Source organism: Dipodomys spectabilis, unplaced genomic scaffold (genome assembly GCF_019054845.1).
Source record: "Dipodomys spectabilis isolate Male_0828 unplaced genomic scaffold, ASM1905484v1 ptg000594l, whole genome shotgun sequence".
In the NCBI taxonomy this organism is placed as follows: Eukaryota; Metazoa; Chordata; class Mammalia; order Rodentia; family Heteromyidae; genus Dipodomys; species Dipodomys spectabilis.
In genome coordinates, this window is record NW_024871271.1 from 332,165 (window position 1) to 352,164 (window position 20,000).

The 20,000-nt window shown below is 49.2% G+C and overlaps 1 protein-coding gene across 1 annotated transcript in view; it reads right to left on the reverse strand.

Moving 5' to 3' along the window:
• Htt (huntingtin) overlaps positions 1 to 20,000 on the reverse strand; it is a 117,783-nt gene that overhangs the window by 12,520 nt on the left and 85,263 nt on the right. Inside the window, exons 47-59 of the mRNA XM_042670960.1 lie at positions 19,316 to 19,438; positions 17,205 to 17,418; positions 16,722 to 16,867; positions 14,901 to 15,078; positions 13,834 to 13,929; positions 10,035 to 10,222; positions 7,779 to 7,905; positions 5,715 to 5,815; positions 4,286 to 4,440; positions 3,844 to 3,983; positions 2,580 to 2,662; positions 1,602 to 1,732; positions 1,370 to 1,499 (exon numbers count right to left, since the gene is read on the reverse strand). Coding sequence (XP_042526894.1) covers positions 1,370 to 1,499; positions 1,602 to 1,732; positions 2,580 to 2,662; positions 3,844 to 3,983; positions 4,286 to 4,440; positions 5,715 to 5,815; positions 7,779 to 7,905; positions 10,035 to 10,222; positions 13,834 to 13,929; positions 14,901 to 15,078; positions 16,722 to 16,867; positions 17,205 to 17,418; positions 19,316 to 19,438 — 1,812 coding nt within the window. The remainder of the gene's footprint in view (positions 1 to 1,369; positions 1,500 to 1,601; positions 1,733 to 2,579; positions 2,663 to 3,843; positions 3,984 to 4,285; positions 4,441 to 5,714; positions 5,816 to 7,778; positions 7,906 to 10,034; positions 10,223 to 13,833; positions 13,930 to 14,900; positions 15,079 to 16,721; positions 16,868 to 17,204; positions 17,419 to 19,315; positions 19,439 to 20,000) is intronic.

Sequence of the window (20,000 nt, forward strand, 5' to 3'; positions counted from 1 at the left end):
CGGGGCTGGGGTAAGGACATCATGGAAGCCAGGCTTCTCAAGGGACCCGTGTATGTCTGGGTACTGGAGTACTCTTGAGTATTCTTGAGTGTTATCATTACAGGCATGTATCACCATGCCCCACTTGAAAATCTATTTCCCTAAGGAGTAGGAGCTGAAACAAAGTTACTTTGCCTTTCCATCTTCAGTCTTTCCTAAATGTATAGTGGGATTTCCTACATGGTATAGCAGTCAAGAGAATTTTTCTTCTTTCTCCTGTGTGTGTGTGTATGTATGCCAGTACAGAGGTTTGAACTCAGGGCCTCATACTTGCTCAGTGTGCTTGTTCAGTTGGTGCTCTACCACTTGAGCTAAACCTCTAGTCTGGCTTTTTGTTAGTTATTTTGGAGATGGAGTTTTGCAGACTTTTTTTTTTGGTCGTGGGGCTTGAACTCTGGGCCTGGGCGCTGTCCCTCAGCTCTTCAGCTCAAGGCTAGTGTTCTACCACTTGAGCCACAGCACCACTGCTTATGTGGTGCTGAGGAATCGAACCCAGGGCTTCATGCATGCAAGGCAAGAACTCTACCACTGAGCCACCTTCCCAGCCCATTGCAGACTTTTCTATGGACTGACTTCAAATTGAAACCCTCCGGATCTTGGCCTCATGAGTAGCTAGTATTATAGAAACCTGTCTTAAAATTACAAAAAAAAAAAAAAAAAGATAGGATCTCGCTGTATAGCTCAGGCTAGCCTAGAACTCTAGAGCTTTCTGCCTTATCTCTTGAGTGCTATCATTACAGGCATGTGTCACCATACCCCACTTGAAAAATCTATTTTAATAAGCCTAACATTTTCATTTACATTGCAAAACTATCATTATTGTAACTGGACACATCATCTATGTTTTAAGGCATTTCAGATTCTATTTCCAACCCCGTGAACAGTGATAGAGTTATGGAGGGGCCTCTGGCTCCTCATTTGTAATGACTGCTCTGACCTGGGCTCCTCAGAAGTGGCGTCAGAGCCCTAGAGGAGAGAGGCTGTGAAGGAAACCAAGTCTACAGAACAATGGCAGTGGCCAACATTCTATACATCTGTGAGACAACCTGCTCTCGATCTGAAACAAGGAAATCTCTCCCTTCCCCAATTTCAAAAGTACCACTTTATCATTCTGTAGCTGAGAGTGTTAGAGCTCCTTCACAGATTCGGAGATATTACAAACCGTGTGTATGGCATGTGGGGCTGTGGTGTGTGTTTAGCACATGCCTGTGTGTTGTGTGTATGTATGTGTGTGGTGCATGCATATGTGTATGGTACATGGATACCATGTACTCATACCATATATGTGTGTATCTGGCACACACTACACGTGAGGGGAAAGCAAGCTTACCGATCGAACCACTTCACTGATGAGGATGACTGGGGTCCTTCTGGCAGAGCTGGACGGTAGGATCCATCGGCTGTATAATTCAAGCAAAAACTGCGAGCACGAGTGAATATCGACTCCAGCCCGGTGCTTCCTGTGGAATGAGTATGCAATATGGCTGTTTTCCCCCATTCACAGATGAGGGCTTCACTTTCAGACAAACCCAAAATCAGATGACTAATAAAGCCAATGTAACCTGGAGTTGACTGGAGACATGGGAGGAGATGCTGGTGCGGGGATATCAGCTTCCTCCTCTTCCTCCTCATCCCATTCCTCCTCTCTCAATGGTGTGATGTTGTTCCCCAGCCACACCGAGTGTATGGATACCTGTCACAGAAACAGGATGTTGGGGCTGCCACCTGCTAGGTGCACCCCAGCACTCCCAGAAGGGCACACATTTACATCGGAACAGGAATACATAGAGGACAGACAGCATGGCCACGAAGCCAGAATGTGGCCATGCTCCCTACAAGTCTGAGGCCTGCAGTTGATTACATTCCAACATCATTTGTCTTAGCAGGGAAGCTTCTCTATAAAGCAGTGGAGGCGCTTGTCTAGACAAGCAGTGGGGCTCATGGCCCCTACTCAAAGGCCAGCGCGTGCTCTGCTCACGGGCCTGGGGGAGGCTGTGCCCACAGAAGGCAGCAGAAGGACGCAGTAGGACAGCCCGGTGGGAAGCTCTGCGGGGAAGGCGTGGCCAGCCTGGTGGAAGAGGAAACCCTTGGAAGCAATCAGTTTTTAACCTCTATTCTGATCAGAAGCTTCTGAAGTGAGAATGACAGAGAAACTTGTCTAACTGGCTTACACAGAAGTAGAGGGAAAGGGAGTGGAGGAAGGGCCGCGGGCAGTGCAGCGGCTCCACAGCAGGTGCTAGGAAACTGAAGCAAGTTTTCACGGAACCCACCCAGCGTGGCACCATCTGTCTGATGCCTCGGAGGCTGGGCAGAGCCGGCCCTCACCGGGCCTCAGGGGCACCAGCTGTCTCCCTACACCATCCCACTACGTGTTATGCACACCTGTGTGCTCACATGGGAAACGCCTTGTAACATAGAATAAAGAGTGCAAATCAAAGGGAGAGTACAAGTTCCTTCTACCTAAGAAACTCATGTAGCTTTCCCCTTGATGCGGGACGTGGTTGTGTGGGCCTGCCTGGGGTGCGGGCACTGTGACTGACCTGGCCCAGCTTGTAGCTCATGTTGCCCAGCTCGCGCTCCGGGTTGGTCTGCAGGAGCAGCTTGTCGTGGCTGATGAGGGCACCTAAGAAGCAGTGACACAAGGCGTTGCTCTCTGCGCAGTGGCCGGCAGGGCAGACCCCAGGCTGCAGGCCTACCAGATACAACCCTGCTCCTTCCTGCCCAGGCAGGTGCCCACTGCGCCATCTGTTCTCGTGACTGGCAGGACAGCTGCCGCTGTGCAGAGGCCCATGGATCACATGGCTCTGTTAGTTTGTAATCTATCAAGCTGGCAGGCCCAGTGGGCAAAATGGACTCTCATTTTATTTCTAGAAGAAGTCTAGCTAACCTCTGCTGGGTCTCATTACCCACCCTCTCTCAAAGCACATGCTCCCACTGCTTCCCAGAAGCACGGCCTTCCTCCTCCAAGCCCCCAGAGGGCCTGCCCACACTCTGCTGCTTTGTACCAAGCAAATACTTCTTCTCATCAGCCCTACCGGCCTGTAGGTTCCTAAAGAACCAAACCTACCATTATCCAAGTCCAGTGTTCTTATAATTCAAGATCACGATAGATACTTAGAGGCACACGACACACTGCACTTCCATATGGTTTTTCCAAAAACTCTTCAAGCAACTTAAAATTTATGGCACCAATGACTACTAAACACTAGGGGAGGAGAGTGTCACAAGTTAAAATACTGCTTGTTCAACAACAGAAAAAGTGTATTAAGTCCCTTCTTTTAAGTCAGTGACAAACTCCAGTGCCATGTGAGACAGGCCCAGGTGCAAGAGGCGTCTATGCCACAGAGCACACAGGACGCAGGGCAGGGGGGGCTCAGGCTGGCGTCTATGCCACAGAGCACACAGGACGCAGGGCAGGGGGGGCTCAGGCTGGCGTCTATGCCACAGAGCACACAGGACGCAGGGCAGGGGGGGCTCATCAAGAATGCATGCCCTTGTGTTGTGCATGGGGTTTTTCATGAGAAGCGGGAGGTATGGGTAGTTTAGACAAACTGCTGATATTTTTTCAAACATAAGTAACCAAAGAAGAAAACAAAGCATGAGCAACTACTTTGGCTTTTAAATCCTGTGGAGGCCACCAGTCTTCCAGTCTCAGGAACTCTCTGGCTTGTCAAAAGTTGACAATGCTTCTAGTTCATTTCCAGATTTATTTCCTCAAGCCTGACTTTTTCCCGGGTGGAATGATACTTGTGAATAGGGGCGGTATACTCTGCACATAGCCTGTGCCAGTATGTGTGCCCGTACCTGTAGTAGCAGGGGACAGGGAGGGGACCGGATCCCAGGCCTGGTAAGGGTGATGGGTGGCGATGTTTTCTCTCCGAGAAACCATGGCTTGAATCTCCTGCTCTACAACCCCCCTGATCACGCTCAACTTTCTCCCGAACCTAAAGGAAGAACAAAAGGTAAAAAAACACTGTGTAAGTGAAGAGTGCCGGGCCTTTCTCTCTTCTTTGCTTTGCCTGAAGGAAGCTGGGACAGTAGTAAATGAGCCCTTGGGTGGGTTATGTTCCGGCTGTGCCCGGGTCTGTCCCCAAACACCCAGCAAGCCCCATGGTTGGTCAGAAAATCACTTATGGATCTTCAGCAGGGCCAGACACAGTGTTGTCTTGGTTCTGATCAGGGAGGGGTGAGGCACCTGTGCTCCTCTTGCATTAGGGGGCATGGCCACGGAGAGGCTCAGGCAAACCTGGTGTCCAGTGCTTTCAGGGGTTTGTTCCTTGGCTGTTGTTCCAAGCAGCTCACAGCGGGGTTGCCAGCCACAGGCACAGTCATGGCACTGAGCACCAGGGAGGTAATGGCCTGCACGGCCAGCACGTGGATCTGGGTCCTCTCCATGTCTTCCTGGAAGGACAGTTCACATGCTAATGACATCAGCCAGCAACTACTGGCAAGTCAATGAGTGTTCACAGGCTACATGGCCTCGGAGGCTGGAGTCAATGCCCCGAGGGCTGCGGAGGGGTAAGGCTTCCCACATGTGAAGCCTTGTGCCTGTCTCAGTTCTCCAAGCATGGAGCCACACCTCCACACACCTATGTCGTAAGAGTAAAATCTAAGGGACAAGTATCTATTTTTCAAAGAAAGGTCTTTTAACAGCCACAAAATTCCAAATGCAAATTACTAGGTAATAAACTATCCTTAAAATTTCTCAGTAACTTTAGAAGCTCTGCATATGGTAACCTACTGGCACATCCAGATGGATTTAAAGACCGCCTGGGTTTGTGACGTGTGGCCCAACCCTTTAGACACTGAAAACTAACGAGAACTCAAAATGCTGTCAGGAGAGGGCAGAGTCCCACTGCCCTGTCACGTGCTATGCACCTTCAGAGCAAGGACACCAGCCACAACCAGGCCCTCAAACCCCAAACCGTGGGGAGGCCGGTGCTCCCTGGAACTTCAGTCAAGATCTGGTCTGGCTGGGTTGTGAGAGTCGTCTTACCACAGAGCTCAGGCTGGCCTCAAGCTGCCTCCTGAGGCCTGGACTTAAGGTGCACTCCACCCTGCGCAGCCGGTCCACTTGCTCATTTATTTATATTTACATTTTCGTACTCTACCACTTGGCCCACACCTCTATCCTGCACTTTTTAGTCATTCATTTCCTGCCCAAGCTGCCTTTAAACTCAATCCTATGATCTCAGCCTCCAGAGTAGCTAGGATTATAGGTGTGACCCACTGATGTCAGTAGCTGTAGTTTTAGCTACTCAGGAAGGTGGTAAGAGGAGCTCTGTTCGGGAACAGCCAGGCAGAAGAGGTCTTAAGATCCCTTTTCAACTGAGCTGGGCATAGTTCCTGTCATCCTAAGCTATGTGGGAGGCTGAGATTGGAAAGATCTTGGTTCCAGGCCAGCACAGGCGGAAAAGTTCACAAGACTTAAATCTCAAAGGAAGAAGATGAATGATCACATGCACCTGTCATCCCAGCTCGAGTAAGTGCCTGAGCAGGAAGCAAGCCCTCATCTCAAAAATAACCAGCACAAGAAAGGGCTGGGGGCATGGCTCAGTGGTAGAGCTCCTGCCTCTGTTCAACCTCAGTACTGCTCCGCACAAAAGTGCCTTTAGCCAGAAGTCAGCATCACCGTGGCTTCCCAGCCTGCCACACCCTAGTGGCAATGGCCTCACCTCCGGTGGGCTTTCCTCCTGCTCCAGCACAAGCGGCTGCGTCACCAGGACACCAAGGAGAGTGGCCCAAGTTTCTTCAAACTGAGTCCGACTAGTCCACCCTAGGAAGTAAGCATTCTGTTAGATAGTCCACTCACCTCCCAACCCTTAGGGTGTTACCTACACACAGCAACTCTTTTGGTTTTTTTGGTCGGTCGTGGGCTTGAACTCGGGGCCTGTCCCTCAGCTCTTTAGCTCAAGGCTAGTGCTCTACCACTTGAGTCACATCACCACTTCTGGCTTTTTCTGCTTATGTGGTGCTGAGGAATCGAACCCCGGGCCTCTTGCATGTGAGGCAAGTATTCTACCACCGAGCCACCTTCCCAGCCACAACACACAGCATCTCTTAACAATTCTTTGTAATCTTCCTGGCAATTACAAGACACAGGGAATACTAGTCTACTTTGTCAAGAACATCAAAACACAATGAAACAACAACAACACATGGAAAGGAGCCACACTGCCCAAGATCACACTGTAAGTAGAGCAGCCGCCCAGCTCAGCCCAGGTGCCTCTTGGGGTCTGCTGCATGGCAGGGACTGTGAAAGAGCATCAGAGCAGGCTAGGCCTGAGCCGGCTAGGAGCTGTCCAGGAAGCAAGAAGTCTTTCCTCAAGTCCCACCTTGAGACTGTGCTGATGGCAGCTGTATGGCTTCATGAGCAGAACCGAGGGCCATAGACGCACACACTCCCAGGGGCTCGGCTACGTGGTAGGAGAGCTCTGTCTCAATGAAGCTGTAAAGATGAAAAGCCGAAGCCACCAATTCTTTGTCCCTGTCCAGAATATGGACCGGAAAAGCCCACGGTCTAGTTGGGCATGCTCCAGCATTCAGAGAAGCCCAACCTCTAGCTTTGCCAGAGGCTGCATTCGGAGGTCCCTTCACTGTCTCTGTGCCACTGGCCTTGGACAGGTGGCTGCTTCTGGGGGCGGCACTTAGTGCTCCTGCTATGACCTCAGAAGAGCCACAGGATTCATATTAAGGCCACGAGGCCAGGATTGGGGGGCGAGGACAGGGACGTTGAACACTAGGACCTCCCTGACACACTGGAAATAGAAAGAAAGGCTGATTCCGATTCAGGTAGATACACATACTGACAGACACAGTTGACAACCGGCATAAGGAAGAAAGACAAAAGCAGGCAGGAGGGCTAGGAGGGTGGCTCCAGGGTACAGCACTTCCCTAGTGTATCTAAAGGGCTAGGTTCAATATTCACTATCATTTCAAAAAAATAACACAACAAAACAAAGCCGCAGCAAGAGCAAAGGCAGGCTCTAGAAGAGACCAGAACTGGACCAGGTCAGGTAGGCCACAGGAGGAAGACTAGGAACTGGCTCCAGGCAAAGGCCCTGAGGATGCTGCCTGCCATCAGTCTGTAAGGAGAAGGAAGAAGAAAGCTTCTCAAGAGTATGTCACTCAGGACAGTGATAACTAAACTGTCCAGCTAAGGAAAGATATCTGCTGCCAGAACCTTCTGGAATCAAAATAAGCACAAAAATCTGCAGACACCCAAGGTGCTAAGGGCAGACTCCACACGGAGCTGTCCCGGAGAGACCAGACCATGGCTCTCGTCATAAAACAGCAATTCATTCTCTTTAGAAAGCATGGGAGGGCTCTGATCGAAGATCATGCTGCCGCTTGTGAAGATGCCAAGCAAGGTACACTCCTTAGCAGTCCAGGTTGCTTTGACCCTCCCCTCACTCCTGTCCTGGCTCCCTGGCAAAGTCAGCCTCTACGCGTCCCAACTGCTTGTTCCACAAATGAGAACCCAACAGTGAGAACACCTGGAGACAATCCCTTCCACATTGAGCCTGAGTGCATAATATAAAGATGGGGTCGGCCGCACATCAAGTCACATGCACACAAAACCCTGCAATTACACCTGCACCACACTTGGGTCTACACTGCCACTAGGTTTCTGTCACCGTCACAGGCCTTGACCCTGGGGCTTCCAGAGGTGGTGCTCCAGGTCCAGGTGGTGTGTGTGTGTGTTTGCGTGTGTGCGCATGCGTGCGTGTGTGTGTTACCCAGGGTGTTGATGCGGTAGATGAACTCTTTGAAGATTTCCTTCTCCTGGAGGAACTCCACAGGGATCTCAGGAAACACGGTGCCAAAATCCCCTCCTGGTTTGGGCGACCATCCGAGTTTCCACACCTGAGATGAGAGAATGTTCTGACTGAGCCAGGTGGCAGGTGCTGACAGGTAGCCATCACATACCCCTTTTCTCTCTGTGGGTCCCGCTGCTGAGCCAGCCAAATGGCCCTCACCACTCTCACAGACTTGCCCAGAGCCTGCACTGCTGTTCCAGGAGAACAGCTTCCACCCTGTGCCCAGGACCCCCTGGCCAGCATCCCCCCACTTCCCCATACCTGGCCCTGCCTAGACTATATCCATCACTAGCCTGTGGCACTGCCCGCTGCCCACACCCCATTCAGGCTGGCTGTGCAAAGTGGGCAGACATCAGTCAGCACTCACATCCACAAATGTACGATGTGCTAATCAAGTTCTGCTTCATGTGTACTGGCAAGCCCCACTTCCCTTAGGGGCCTGGTCAAGCACTGTGCATGCACAGAGAGCAGCTTGAGATAGACTCAATGGTGTAGTTCCAGTAGCAGGACCGCCAAGCTACCCTAGCTATGTCCCTCACGGAAGATCTACAGAGACTGCTCTAGATTCCATAGCTAGGCTTTGCTATCTCTTAGGAAACTTTCCTTACATTTCTTATACCACCCACCAAGTGTGGGCACTTCCGGGGGTGAGGTGGGGGGTGGGGAGAGAACGGGGCACTTGCCATTGCTACCTCCCTGACCAGCGTACCCCAGGGAGTGAACTCAGCCCCTGCTGGAGACTTCTGTCCAGCACAGGACTGTGCAGGCAGATCCCTGCGGACCTGGCAACCATCATGACCTCAACAGTGTCTTCCTAAATGGTTTCCTCACAATCTTCCAAAGGACCAGGTGCTTACTGTCCTAGACTCACATACACCAACGGGACGGGTGAGCCCTGCCCGCTTCCTGTGCTCCAGGCTGGGACATCTGCGGCTCTTTATTCCATAAGCACCTTCAGCCTGCCTGGCTCTCCCTCAGAATGACCCTGTGTCTCTCAGGTACACTGAACGCTGCGTTCTAGGATCTCACTTGCAGACTTCCACATCCACAGATGCACAGAGGCTACGACCTGGCAGGGGGCAGAAACAAGCATCCTCCCTTACTCTGTGCTTAGGCCTTCTGCATGCTACCGCTTCCCTGCACGAGGCTGTGACTGGAAAGACATGTTCCACTGTGGTATTTCAGAAGGCCATGAGAGAGCAGATGATGCAATTTCAGGGGGCTAGGTTGGTTCAGATCCTAAGCTAGGCTCTTCCTTCTAAATCTATTCCTGTGATCCTGTTGGATAATGCCTATTTTAAGCTGCCAATTTCTAGAGAGGTTCTGCAAAACTGGTTGCACTGATATGCACAAGTATTTTCAAAAGTGACTTTTTTTTTGGTCAGTCGTGGGGCTTGAACTCTGGGACTTGCCATTGTTCCTCAGCTCTTCAGCTCAAAGCTAGTGCTCTACCACTTGAGCCACAGTGCCACTTCCCATTTTCTGATATTTTATTGGAGATAAGAGTCTCACGGGACTTTCCTGCACAGGCTGGCTTTGAACCAAATCCTCAGATCTCAGCCTTCAGAGTAGCTAGGATTACAGGCGTGAGCCACTAGCAGCCGGCCAAAGGTGACTACTTCTGAAGGAAAATACTTACCATTAATTGGTTTATTTATGTATATCATATCCCACATTAACATATCAGTGAAGATGAAATCTTATTTGGTGAAGTAATGCCTCATCCTGTATTTTTACTAGCAACCACTGTATACAACGCCTAAGGCCACTAGATAGCTATCACTGCATACAACAAGACGTGTGCCACTGGATGGGAGCATGGGAACTTCATGGTTCCTTTTCAACCCAAGTATGATGTTCATGCCTGTAACCCCAGCACTGGGGAGGCAGAGAGAATCCTACATTCTAGGCCACCCTGGCCTACACAGTGAATTTAGCTAAAAAGAGAGATCCGTCTCCAACAACCCAGAGCTACATGTTTTGTAGCTTAGTGGTAGAGCACTTGCCTAGCATATGAAAAGCCTATTCCTAGCAACATAAAACAAAACAAAACAAAATAGCCCCCTACCCCCCTGCCAGGATCGTGATTATTATTTTCTGATCTCCCAACTCTGGGCTGCTTGGGTGTCTTGTGCCTCTTGGTCTTAGGCAAAGAAAAGGCACTACCAGACTCACCAGTGGGGGCACACGGGTGTAGCTGTTGACAAGGGGGAGGCGGGCCAGGCTGATGACAATGTTCTTCAGCACGGCTGTGAGAAATGCGGGCACGCTGCCATTCCTCTTGTGGCCTAAGGCCAGAACCGACTGCAGAGACTCCACCATCTCGGCCACCATCTCACAGGCCACAGCCACACACCTGGGGTCTGTAAGCAATCACGTGAGAGGAGCCTGTCAAAACACACTACAACCCTGTGAAGGAGGCGCGCACCGATCCACAGCCGCTCAGTTCACCTGGGCTTCGGGATGCTCACGGAGGTTCAGACAGGACTATAGCAATGACCTTGAATCTGAGCCTGAGGCTCAGTTCCTTTCTTATGCACTCTCAGCAGTTCAACATGTCAGCTTATCAACACCTACAAGCCATTGTGTAGCATCTCAGCTTCCAAATTCCTTCAGGATATCTGTCTCTTGCCTTGTAGCTCTCCCAGAACCTAAGCTAGCACCCAAAGAACCATCTGGCAATCCCTGGCCCAGGGGTGTTTCACAGGATGGGGCTCTGATGGGAACTCCTGAAGCTGAATGCCGAGGAAAACCAGAGACCTTGGGGGAGACCCACCACTATGCACCAGCAAGGTGTCACGGACAGGGACTACTATTCACTGCGTCTGATCTACAGTATGGGACTAACTCACCACGTTGCACTGGTAAATGATTACTACGTTACCCTAGGCCCTAAGATGTAATAGTTTAGGTGACTTCTTAGTCTAGAAATGGGATTCTTCTGGGGGGAGCGGAGAGGGGGAAGGGAGACTGGGAGAGAGTGATGGAAGGGGTGACACTGCCCAAAAAGAAATGTACCCTCTACCAGACTTATCTAACTGTAACCCCTCCGTACATTACCTTCATAATAACAAGTGAAACATTTTTAAAAAAGAAAGAAAAGGACTTCTTGGCTGGACATAGAGGCACATACCTAGAATCCCAGCTACTAGGTAAGCAGAGATGGGAGGAATATAGTCTGAGACAAACCTAGTCAAAAATATCAGCAAGACTCTCTCTCAAAAAATAAAACAAGGGGGCTGGGAAGGTGGCTCAGTGGTAGAGCGCTTGCCTTGCATGCCTGAGGCCCTGGGTTCGATTCCTCAGCACCACATAAGCAAAAAGAAAAAAGCCGGAAGTGGTGCTGTGGCTCAAGTGGTAGAGCGCTAGCCTTGAGCTGAAGAGCTGAGGGACAGCGCCCAGGCCCAGAGTTCAGGCCCCATGACCGGCCTCCTCCCCCTCCCCCCAAAAATAAAACAAAACAAAAAACTGAGGGTGATAGTTCAGTCTTGTAATCCTAGCTACTAAGAGGTGTAGACAGGAGAAACACAGTCCAAGGCCAGCCCTGGGGAAAACAAAATCCTGTCTAAAAATAAACCACTGAAGGTGCTGTCCGCGTGGAAGAGTGCTCGCTAATTTATTAGCAAGTACAAGGCCTGAGTTGAAGCCCTGTCCCACTGAAAAAGAAGAATTCTTATAGAACTTAGTACCAGGATTGAGAAATGAGATTGATGTCAATAAGAATTGGTGTCTTTAAGAAGTAACAGTAGCTGGGCACCAATGGCTCATGCCTGTAGTACTAGCTTCTCAAGAGGCTGAGATCTGAGGATCATGGTTCAAAGCCAGCCTAGGCAGGAAAAGCCATGAGACTCTTATCTTGAATAAACCACCAGAAAACCGGAAGTGGTGCTGTGGCTCAAGTGGTAGAGCGCTCGCCTTGAGCTGAAGAGCTGAGGGACAGCTCTCGGGGCCAGAGTTCAAGCCCCATTACCAACAACAACAACAACAAACGTAGTAACATTATATGGAGATGATTTTAAAAATACAAAACAAAAAAGCAAAAAACAGCTTCTTCCTCTGACTGCGAGTAAATTAACAAACCTGACAAGGGAGGGCATTAAGCCTAAGCACAATGACACCAGCAAACATTAAGCAGGCAGCCAGCTCTCAAGGTCAGTGTTTCACGCTGCCTAATACCTTTCTTATGTTAGCCAAACTGCAGAAGTTAGAATACATTGAACTGTGCTACTCAGCCAGAAAACAGTTAACATGGGAGGTGAATGTTTTCTTATTGTGTACTTATCAGTAAGAAATCATGAAATGACAAGGCTGCAGAAACTGTAGGAGTTCAAAACAAACTGAAGAGAGTTTGCCTGTGTACTGAAATCACACTGCTTATGGGTCATCATCCAAGTACACAACTTGGAAAAGGAACTTGGAAAATTCTATACATGGGACTGAAGACAGAAAAACTGCATCTGTGACTGGCATTTCACACCTGTGAGGACAAAGGCACCTGCGAAGTATGCATACAACTCATGTTACCAGTGGTACAACAGACAGCTCCCAATGAAGCACATTTTTCTGTTTACTCTTTTGTTGGGGGGGGGGGGGGGGCGGGGCGGGGTAGGCCTGCACTGCAGTTGCAAGTGGTACTTCAGTACCTGGTATCAAGGCTCAGAAGGCCCCAGGATCTGGAGGCTGGGAGAATAAGGAGTCCCAGGACCAGAATGCTGTGACTCTTATCACAGTGAGGCGGCCACCTAAGAACCAAGAGGGGCCAGCAGGAGTGGCCGCAGTGTGTGTCTGAACTAGCACTTTAAATGATGGGGATTTGAATGGCTTTCTGTAGAAGAAAAAATTTTTTCTTTTAAAGATCCACCAAAAGTTAGGCATGGTTGGGGCTAGGAAGGTGGCTCAGTGGTAGAGTGCTTGCCTTGCATGTATGAGGCCTTGGGTTTGATTCCTCAGCACCACATAAGCAGAAAAAGCTGGAAGTGGCGCTGTGGCTCATGTGGTAGGGTGCTAGCCCTAAGCTGAAGAGCTGAGGGACAGTGTCTAGGCCCAAAAGTTAGGCATGGTGGGTGATACATGCCTGTAATCTCAGTGCTCAAGAAGCTAAGACAACTCAGGCTGGGCTACATATACAGCAGGACCCTGTCTGGAAAGAAAAAAAAAATCCACCAAAAGAGATGGCTGAGCCGGGCGCTGGTGGCTCACGCCTGTAATCCTAGCTACTCAGGAGGCTGAGATCTGAGGATCGCGGTTCAAAGCCAGCCCGGGCAGGAAAGACCGTGAGACTCCTATCTCCAATAAACCACCAGAAAACCGGAAGTGGCGCTGTAGCTCAAGTGGTAGAGCGCTCGCCTTGAGCTGAAGAGCTGAGGGACAGCGCCCAGGCCCAGAGTTCAAGCCCCACGGCCGACAAAAAAAAAAAAAAAAGAGATGGCTGAAATAGTCACGCAGGTAATAGTAAACCCTATAGGTTTTTCCACTAATTTCAAGTTCCCTAGTGTAGTGTTTCTATTTATTCATCTAGCAGTCAGTAAGCATTTACTGGTCATTTACAAAAACCTATTAAGCTTGAATTCTGGGGGCACAAAGGAGGCAAGCATATCCCCTGCCCTCAGAAAGTTCAGAGTGATTTCGTATGCAAAGGGTAGAGATGGGGGCTTCCCAGAGCACTGGTGCAAAGCAAGGAGACGGGGGCTGCTAGAACACTGGTGCAAAACCAACGCAGAGGGAAAAAGGATTAGGGAGGGAAGCCGGAGGGTGTCGGCTGGGCTGGCAGGAGCACTAGACAGCCAGGGAAGAGGGCAGTGTCGAGGCTGAAGAGGGAACGTAGTGCAGCCATGGCTGACACCCACCCCTTACGTTTATGATGACAAGCAGTTGAGAGAAGCAAGCTCTCAAGAGCTCACAATTCTCATTTTCTCTTCTATGAGTGGCTTTCAAGCTCCCAAAGAAAGACAAATTTTTGTGTGACTAGACTTACTTTGTGTGTCTGAGTCCACCTTCTCCTCTCTGACAGTAGTTGGAGTGTTCAGTCTGCTTTCCGGACTGAGAAGCTGGTCTCCAGGCTGTACCACAACTAAAAGCACAACAAGCACTTTTGTCACTCTTCATTCTTAGACCTTTCCATCTGTGCAATCTCGAGCAAATTCATGGTACAGCTCATGTCAAATGAAGTTGAGAGTTTCTAGAACCAATTTTAAGCAGAAAACACTAGACAATACCAGATTAGGTACTCATCTCTTGGTTGATCGTTGAAGTACAGGGATTTAGACTTCTCAAATTTCTAATACTTGCCGTCTCTATCCTTAATGTTTTAATCAAACTGTTCACAATTTATTACTGGTAAAGGCATCATTGTGGCCCCCAAGAAACCTAGCTTTTAAAAATTAATCCCTGGACCTTCATTTTCAAGTTCACTACAAATGCACAGATGAAAACAATTTAAACAATGAAACATCAAAACACCACTCTATAATGTTTAATTTGAAAATACAAAACTTCAAAACATCCACTAACATGTAAACTATAATGTCCAATTTAAAAAATTTTTTGGTTAATGACCCTAGTCGAGGACACTATTCCTTGAAAAGAATGAGTCGCTTTTATTTTACAACTTATTAGTATTACAATGCAGTATAGAAACACACATTTCATCTCTAACAAAAAACAAGTCATCTTTTGAATATAATCTTATTAATCTTATAATCATTCAGAATGAAAAACATGAAACAGCCAATGAAAACCAGAAATCAAAAGGACATGAAACTTAGAAGTCTTTTTTGAAAGCTGGAACTCAAAATATAAACAAAATGACTTGAAAAGCACATTCGAACTACTTCCAGTAAAGATGCCAAGACTCTGAAGGTGAAGAGCCCAGAGCCTTGTTTCTAAAGGCAAGGTCACATTGTATTCGCTTCCTCACCCCAAGTTGTAACTACTTCCTGGCCAATGGGTGGCACAGAGTAGAACTGTGTGTGCCTCGCCACATTGATGAATGCCATCTCAGCAGAGCAAGGATCAAAACCCACTCAAGGACACATGACTCACTAGCTTCAAGGAGGAATCGCACACAGTGGATGAGGGAGCAGACGTGGGTCACAAACTCCGCAGAGGAGATCACACTGCAGAGGCCAGGAACCTGCAGTGCCAGGCAGCAGCAGTCCAGCCCCGCTTGGAGGTCCAGACTCAGTGGGATCTGCTCGTGGATCAAATGCCATGCCAGGGCCTGCAGGGAAGCACTGCATCAGAGAATGTCCACCCAGTACCTGGCTCTAAGCCCTATCTAGGGAAGCAGTTCCACTAGCAGCTGTGAGGAACCACTCAAAGACTAGGATGCCAGAGGATCCTGCCCTTCCGGGGTGGCTCTCACCCCGTGTCCTAGGCTGCCACCCTTAGCTCACTCACATCCAGTCCTGACCCACTCCCTGAAGTGTGAGGCTCTCCTCTTGTCAGAGCACCACACAATCCCGCTGCCTGTTCCTGCAGCACTGTGGGCACTTCTCTGGCTGCAGGGCGTCTGTCCAGAGGCTCTTTTTTGGGTCCCAAGTGCAGGGCTTGCTTTAGGCATAGCCATGAGGCTCAGGTTGGGGGTGTGGACTCTGGAGACAGCAGGACTGAAGCTCAAATGCTACACTGGCTACTTCCTAGCTGAGCAAACCTCTAGGCCTTGCTTTCCTCATCTGTGACATGGGATTAGGGCTGGTGTGGGACCTGAAGGTGATAATACAGGTAAACCTGATCCTGCACACGCTGGACAGGGTGTGAGACCTGAAGGATGGGCTCACACTGACTCTTTTCTTCTTCTTTTTTTTTTTTTTTTTGGGGGGGGGGGGGTGTCCGGTCATGGGGCCTGAACTCTTGGCCTGGGCGCTGTCCCTCAGCTCTTCAGCTCAAGGCTAGCACTCTACCACTTGAGCCACCGCACCACTTCTAGCTTTTTTTTTTTTTGCTTATGTGGTGCTGAGGAATTGAACCCAGGGCCTCATGCATGCAAAGCAAGTGCTCTACCACTGAGCCACCTTCCCAGCCCCAGAGCAGTGTTTCAGCACTGCCTCGTGAGCAATACACACAGGCCCTTAAGCTACTTGTTTCCTTGGTGCTGGGAGGAGGGGGGGTGCGGTGCAGCTCTGTGCTCACATGAGGAGAGAAGCTGCAGCACTGGAGGCCAAAGGCAGCTCTTCAGCTGTACAGAAAGGCAATACATCCACTGTATAGACCTGTTTCTGGAGCCAAGTGTTTGTTTCTCCCTAGCGGAAATACCCAGGTTTACTGCCTAGACTAGGGTGCCCGCTGGGTTCATCATGCAGTTCTATGTAGGAGTGGTGTGGGGGGAAAGCAGGGGATGTTAAGCAGATGAGACCTTGATGACAGTACTCAATGCTGCCCTGGTGAGGAAGAAGGGCCAACTTGACTGCTTAGAGCACACTCTTTTTTGCAATTGTTGTGTTTTGAGACATATCTTACTATGTAGCCCAGGCAGGCCATTAACTCTCAGTCCTCCCCTGGGGACTCCACACACAGGAGTGTGCACACCATGCACACCACATGCAGCAGGCTCTCAGTTTTTGTTTTTTGGGTCCGGTCGCGGGGCCTGAACTCTGGGCCTGGGTGTTGTCCCTCAGATCTTCAGCTCAAGGCTAACACTCTACCACTTGAGCCACAGCGCCACTTCCGGCTTTTTTTTTGCTTATGTGGTGCTGAGGAATCGAACCCAGGGCCTCATGCATGCAAGGCAAGCACTCTACCGCTGAGCCACCTTCCCAGCCCAGGCTCTCAGTTTTCAAACAGAACTATTTCTCCTTTTCACTCACACCAGGCACATGTCACCTCCTCGCAGAAACCCTGAGTCCCAGAGCTGCACGTACTCACCTCGAGGATCATCACCACGAACCTCACTGTGTCCCTCTCCTTCTCAGCAGGAAGGTGCAAATGGGTGGGTACTTTGGAGATCACTACTAGGTACTGCGCCAGGGCCCGAGCCAGCGTGGTCATGGTCTGGTATAATGTGGCATCCCCTGAAACATGAGCCCTGTGAGCATCTGTGATGTGAACACAGGCCCCTTCCTCTGCATTCTGTGCAGACACACACAGCTCCAGATACCTGGCCTCAGAACAGGTCTGCACGTGCTCAGGTGCCTGCATGCAGCAGGGACTTGCTCCTCCTGAGTATTCCTAAAGGATGTGAGACCCTGACTATGTCCAAATTGGCCAAGTGGCAAACACACAAACAGAAATTTAGAGCTCAGACATGGTGCCAACCAGGTTTTCAATCAACAGCACTGACAGGTATTCTTACCACACACCATGTTAGCCCTCAGAACTGTAAATAAGAGAAGCTTTTACTTAAATTACCAAATAGATTATTCAGCTTGCTCCAGTAGCCTGTGGGCTCCGTGGGCAGGAAAGGCTGGAAGACCTGATGGACAGCAGGAAGCTGCTGGACGATGCCAGTCACACGGTCCAGAGTCACCCCACGAGCAGCTTCAAAAAGGACACTCTTCTGGCCACACGCGATCTCGCTCATGCCGAGGCTCAGGCATGGAGCCAAGAGGCTTAGGTTGAACTCCTAAGATCAGAGCATTGAAGGTGAGACAAACAGGAAGGATATTAAGCTTTCTATCAGATAAGACAAACACAGTCAGGACTAATGCAAGTGTTTCTAAGATAATAACAATGAACTGTAAGGAATGCTTTCAAGAACACTCTAGAGACCCAAACACTAACTTGCATGCAGTGATCTAAGCCAGCTTCGGACTCTGGCAGTAAGGCCATCAGGCCTTGCACCTCTAGAACCATAAATCAAAACCAGCTAGACTTCTATAGCATAGCAACCAAAGTGGATCAATACATTCAGCAAGAGGTTTTTGTTTGAGCATAAACAGACAAAATAAGGAAATAGGTAAGATCTATTTGAATTCCTTATTAACAAAATATACTGTTTGATGTCTGCTAAAAATGTATAAACAATTTAGTCTAATATTCTTTCAGAAGAATATGTCAATGGTCTCTTTATGGCACTTTCATTTTTATCTATTTTTTTTAACCTTTTTTTTTTTTTTTTGGTTGGACATGGGGCTTGAACTCTAGGCCTGGGCACTGGCCCTGAGCTCTTCAGCTTAAGGCTAGCACTCTACCTCTTGAGCCACGGTACCAGTTCCAATTTTCTGGTGGTTAATTGGAGATAAGAGTCTCACAGATTTTTCTGCCCAGGGTTGCCTTTGAACCATGATCCTCCAATCTCAGCCTCTTGAGTAGTTAGGGTCACAGGCACGAGCCACTGACGCCTAGCAACTTTTTCCTTTTTACAAATAAAATGTTGAGGCTAATGTGCCCCATATGAAATGAATGAGACACTTGCATTCCTGGAATTAGAGGCAAATGTGCAGAAGCAGCTAGGACTGGTGACTCTAACACACAAGTGTCAACACCTAGCTGGCAAAGGGCATGTCATAGGACAATCTACTTGTTCTGTCAACTTTTTTTTAAGACATTTAAGGATTTGGGAAGCCAGTTTCTCAGATAACACATCAATTTTAGCTTAACATTTAGAAAACTGTATTTCATCACTAATATTGCAAAGCAAATGTTCCTTTGGTTACAGCTAAAACCTATAAAGCGATTAAAAGTTCACTTGCAAATTTGGAAAATCCAATAAATGAGTCACTAAGCACATTTATCTGTGAGTCAGATTCTGATGCATGCTCTTAAGAGTAAGTGAACTTTGGCAAACTGACTTCGTTTTCTTGTTCAATGCTGCTCTTATTTACAAACCAGTCAATAGCTAGAACTTCAGAACATACGCACGTGCTGCCTGGACCACAAATCCTTCTTCACTAACACTTGATTATCCTCTGGATCACGTGCTCTGTCTGTGGGGCTCTTTCCCTGCATTTGTCCGCCCAGGACTGTGGCCTACAAGTGTCCTCATCAATCTGAAAAGGAGCTCTGCTAAGGCTATGGCTATAGAGTGACTGACAGGGGCTCACTCCTCACAGGAGTCCACAGAGATGAGGACAGGAAACCCACACTTGTGAGGCCTGCTAGACCAGCCCTGCAGTATATTCTGATACCAGGGAACCTCATTACATCTAGAAGACATGAAGGCCCTGTTTACGGGGAGGACTTATTAAAGATCAATTTCAAAAACAAGTTATTTAAATCAAGAGCCACGATGCCAACACAATACATTCCTTCATTATCATGAAACACACAATGAAGAACTAAGTCTATGAATACCCACAGCTTCTTGACACATATGCCAGGCTCAGTTAAAACAACATGCCTCTTTGGGGACTCTGTTCCCCTGTTCCCCACTGGAGTACCACCCATTCTGTGTGCTATTCCTGAATAGACTCAAGTCCCCACATAAGTCACTGCTACGTCAGTCCTGTGAAGGCAAGGCAGATCCCACTCAGAATAATCCGCAGAGCTCGTGGGTCCCCGCGCCTCCACCGCATGCATACCGAGCTCATCATGAACACGCTCATGTCTTCAGCAGGGATGCGATTCACCAGCTCCGCACCTTCCAGCAGTGCAGAATCTGACTTGGTCCAACATTGTGATCTGACCAGACGGAGGTACCAGTCCTGGAAAGAAGAAACAGCCATCAGGCTGGCATTCAAGAGCTACTACCCCCACCCCTCCGCCAGTAACACCAGATGCCTGGATGGCTGGGAAGGTGGTGGGTATGCCCTAGGCTTGTAGCTAACTCACCAGACTTCAAGCATTTCTGGGCTGTTTTCCCTCTTCTTCCCCCACCACCTGGGCAACTTCCTCCAAACTCAGGAAAAGTAGCAAGGGTTAGCCAACTTCACCTCTGCTACCCTCACAAGCTATTGTAGCAACCACTGTCGATTAGTGATCTGCTTCCTTCATCTGCCTCAGCAGCCAGGACCACAGAGGTCCAATGCAGCTCAGGAGTACACAGCAGAACCTGTGTTTTTCTTCACTCAGGCTGCTGATTTCTGAAATCTCAGCTCACCTTCCCTGAGACCCCATGTGGTCTGTAACTCTGAGGTGAGCAGTGATGTTAATGACAACATGCCAAACTGCTGGCAGTGGCAGCATGTGCGAGAGGTAGAAGGTACAGGGAAAGGGAGGCAGGCCAAGTCTGCCAACAGTCTGTTGCAGCTGGCTGGAACAGCCAAC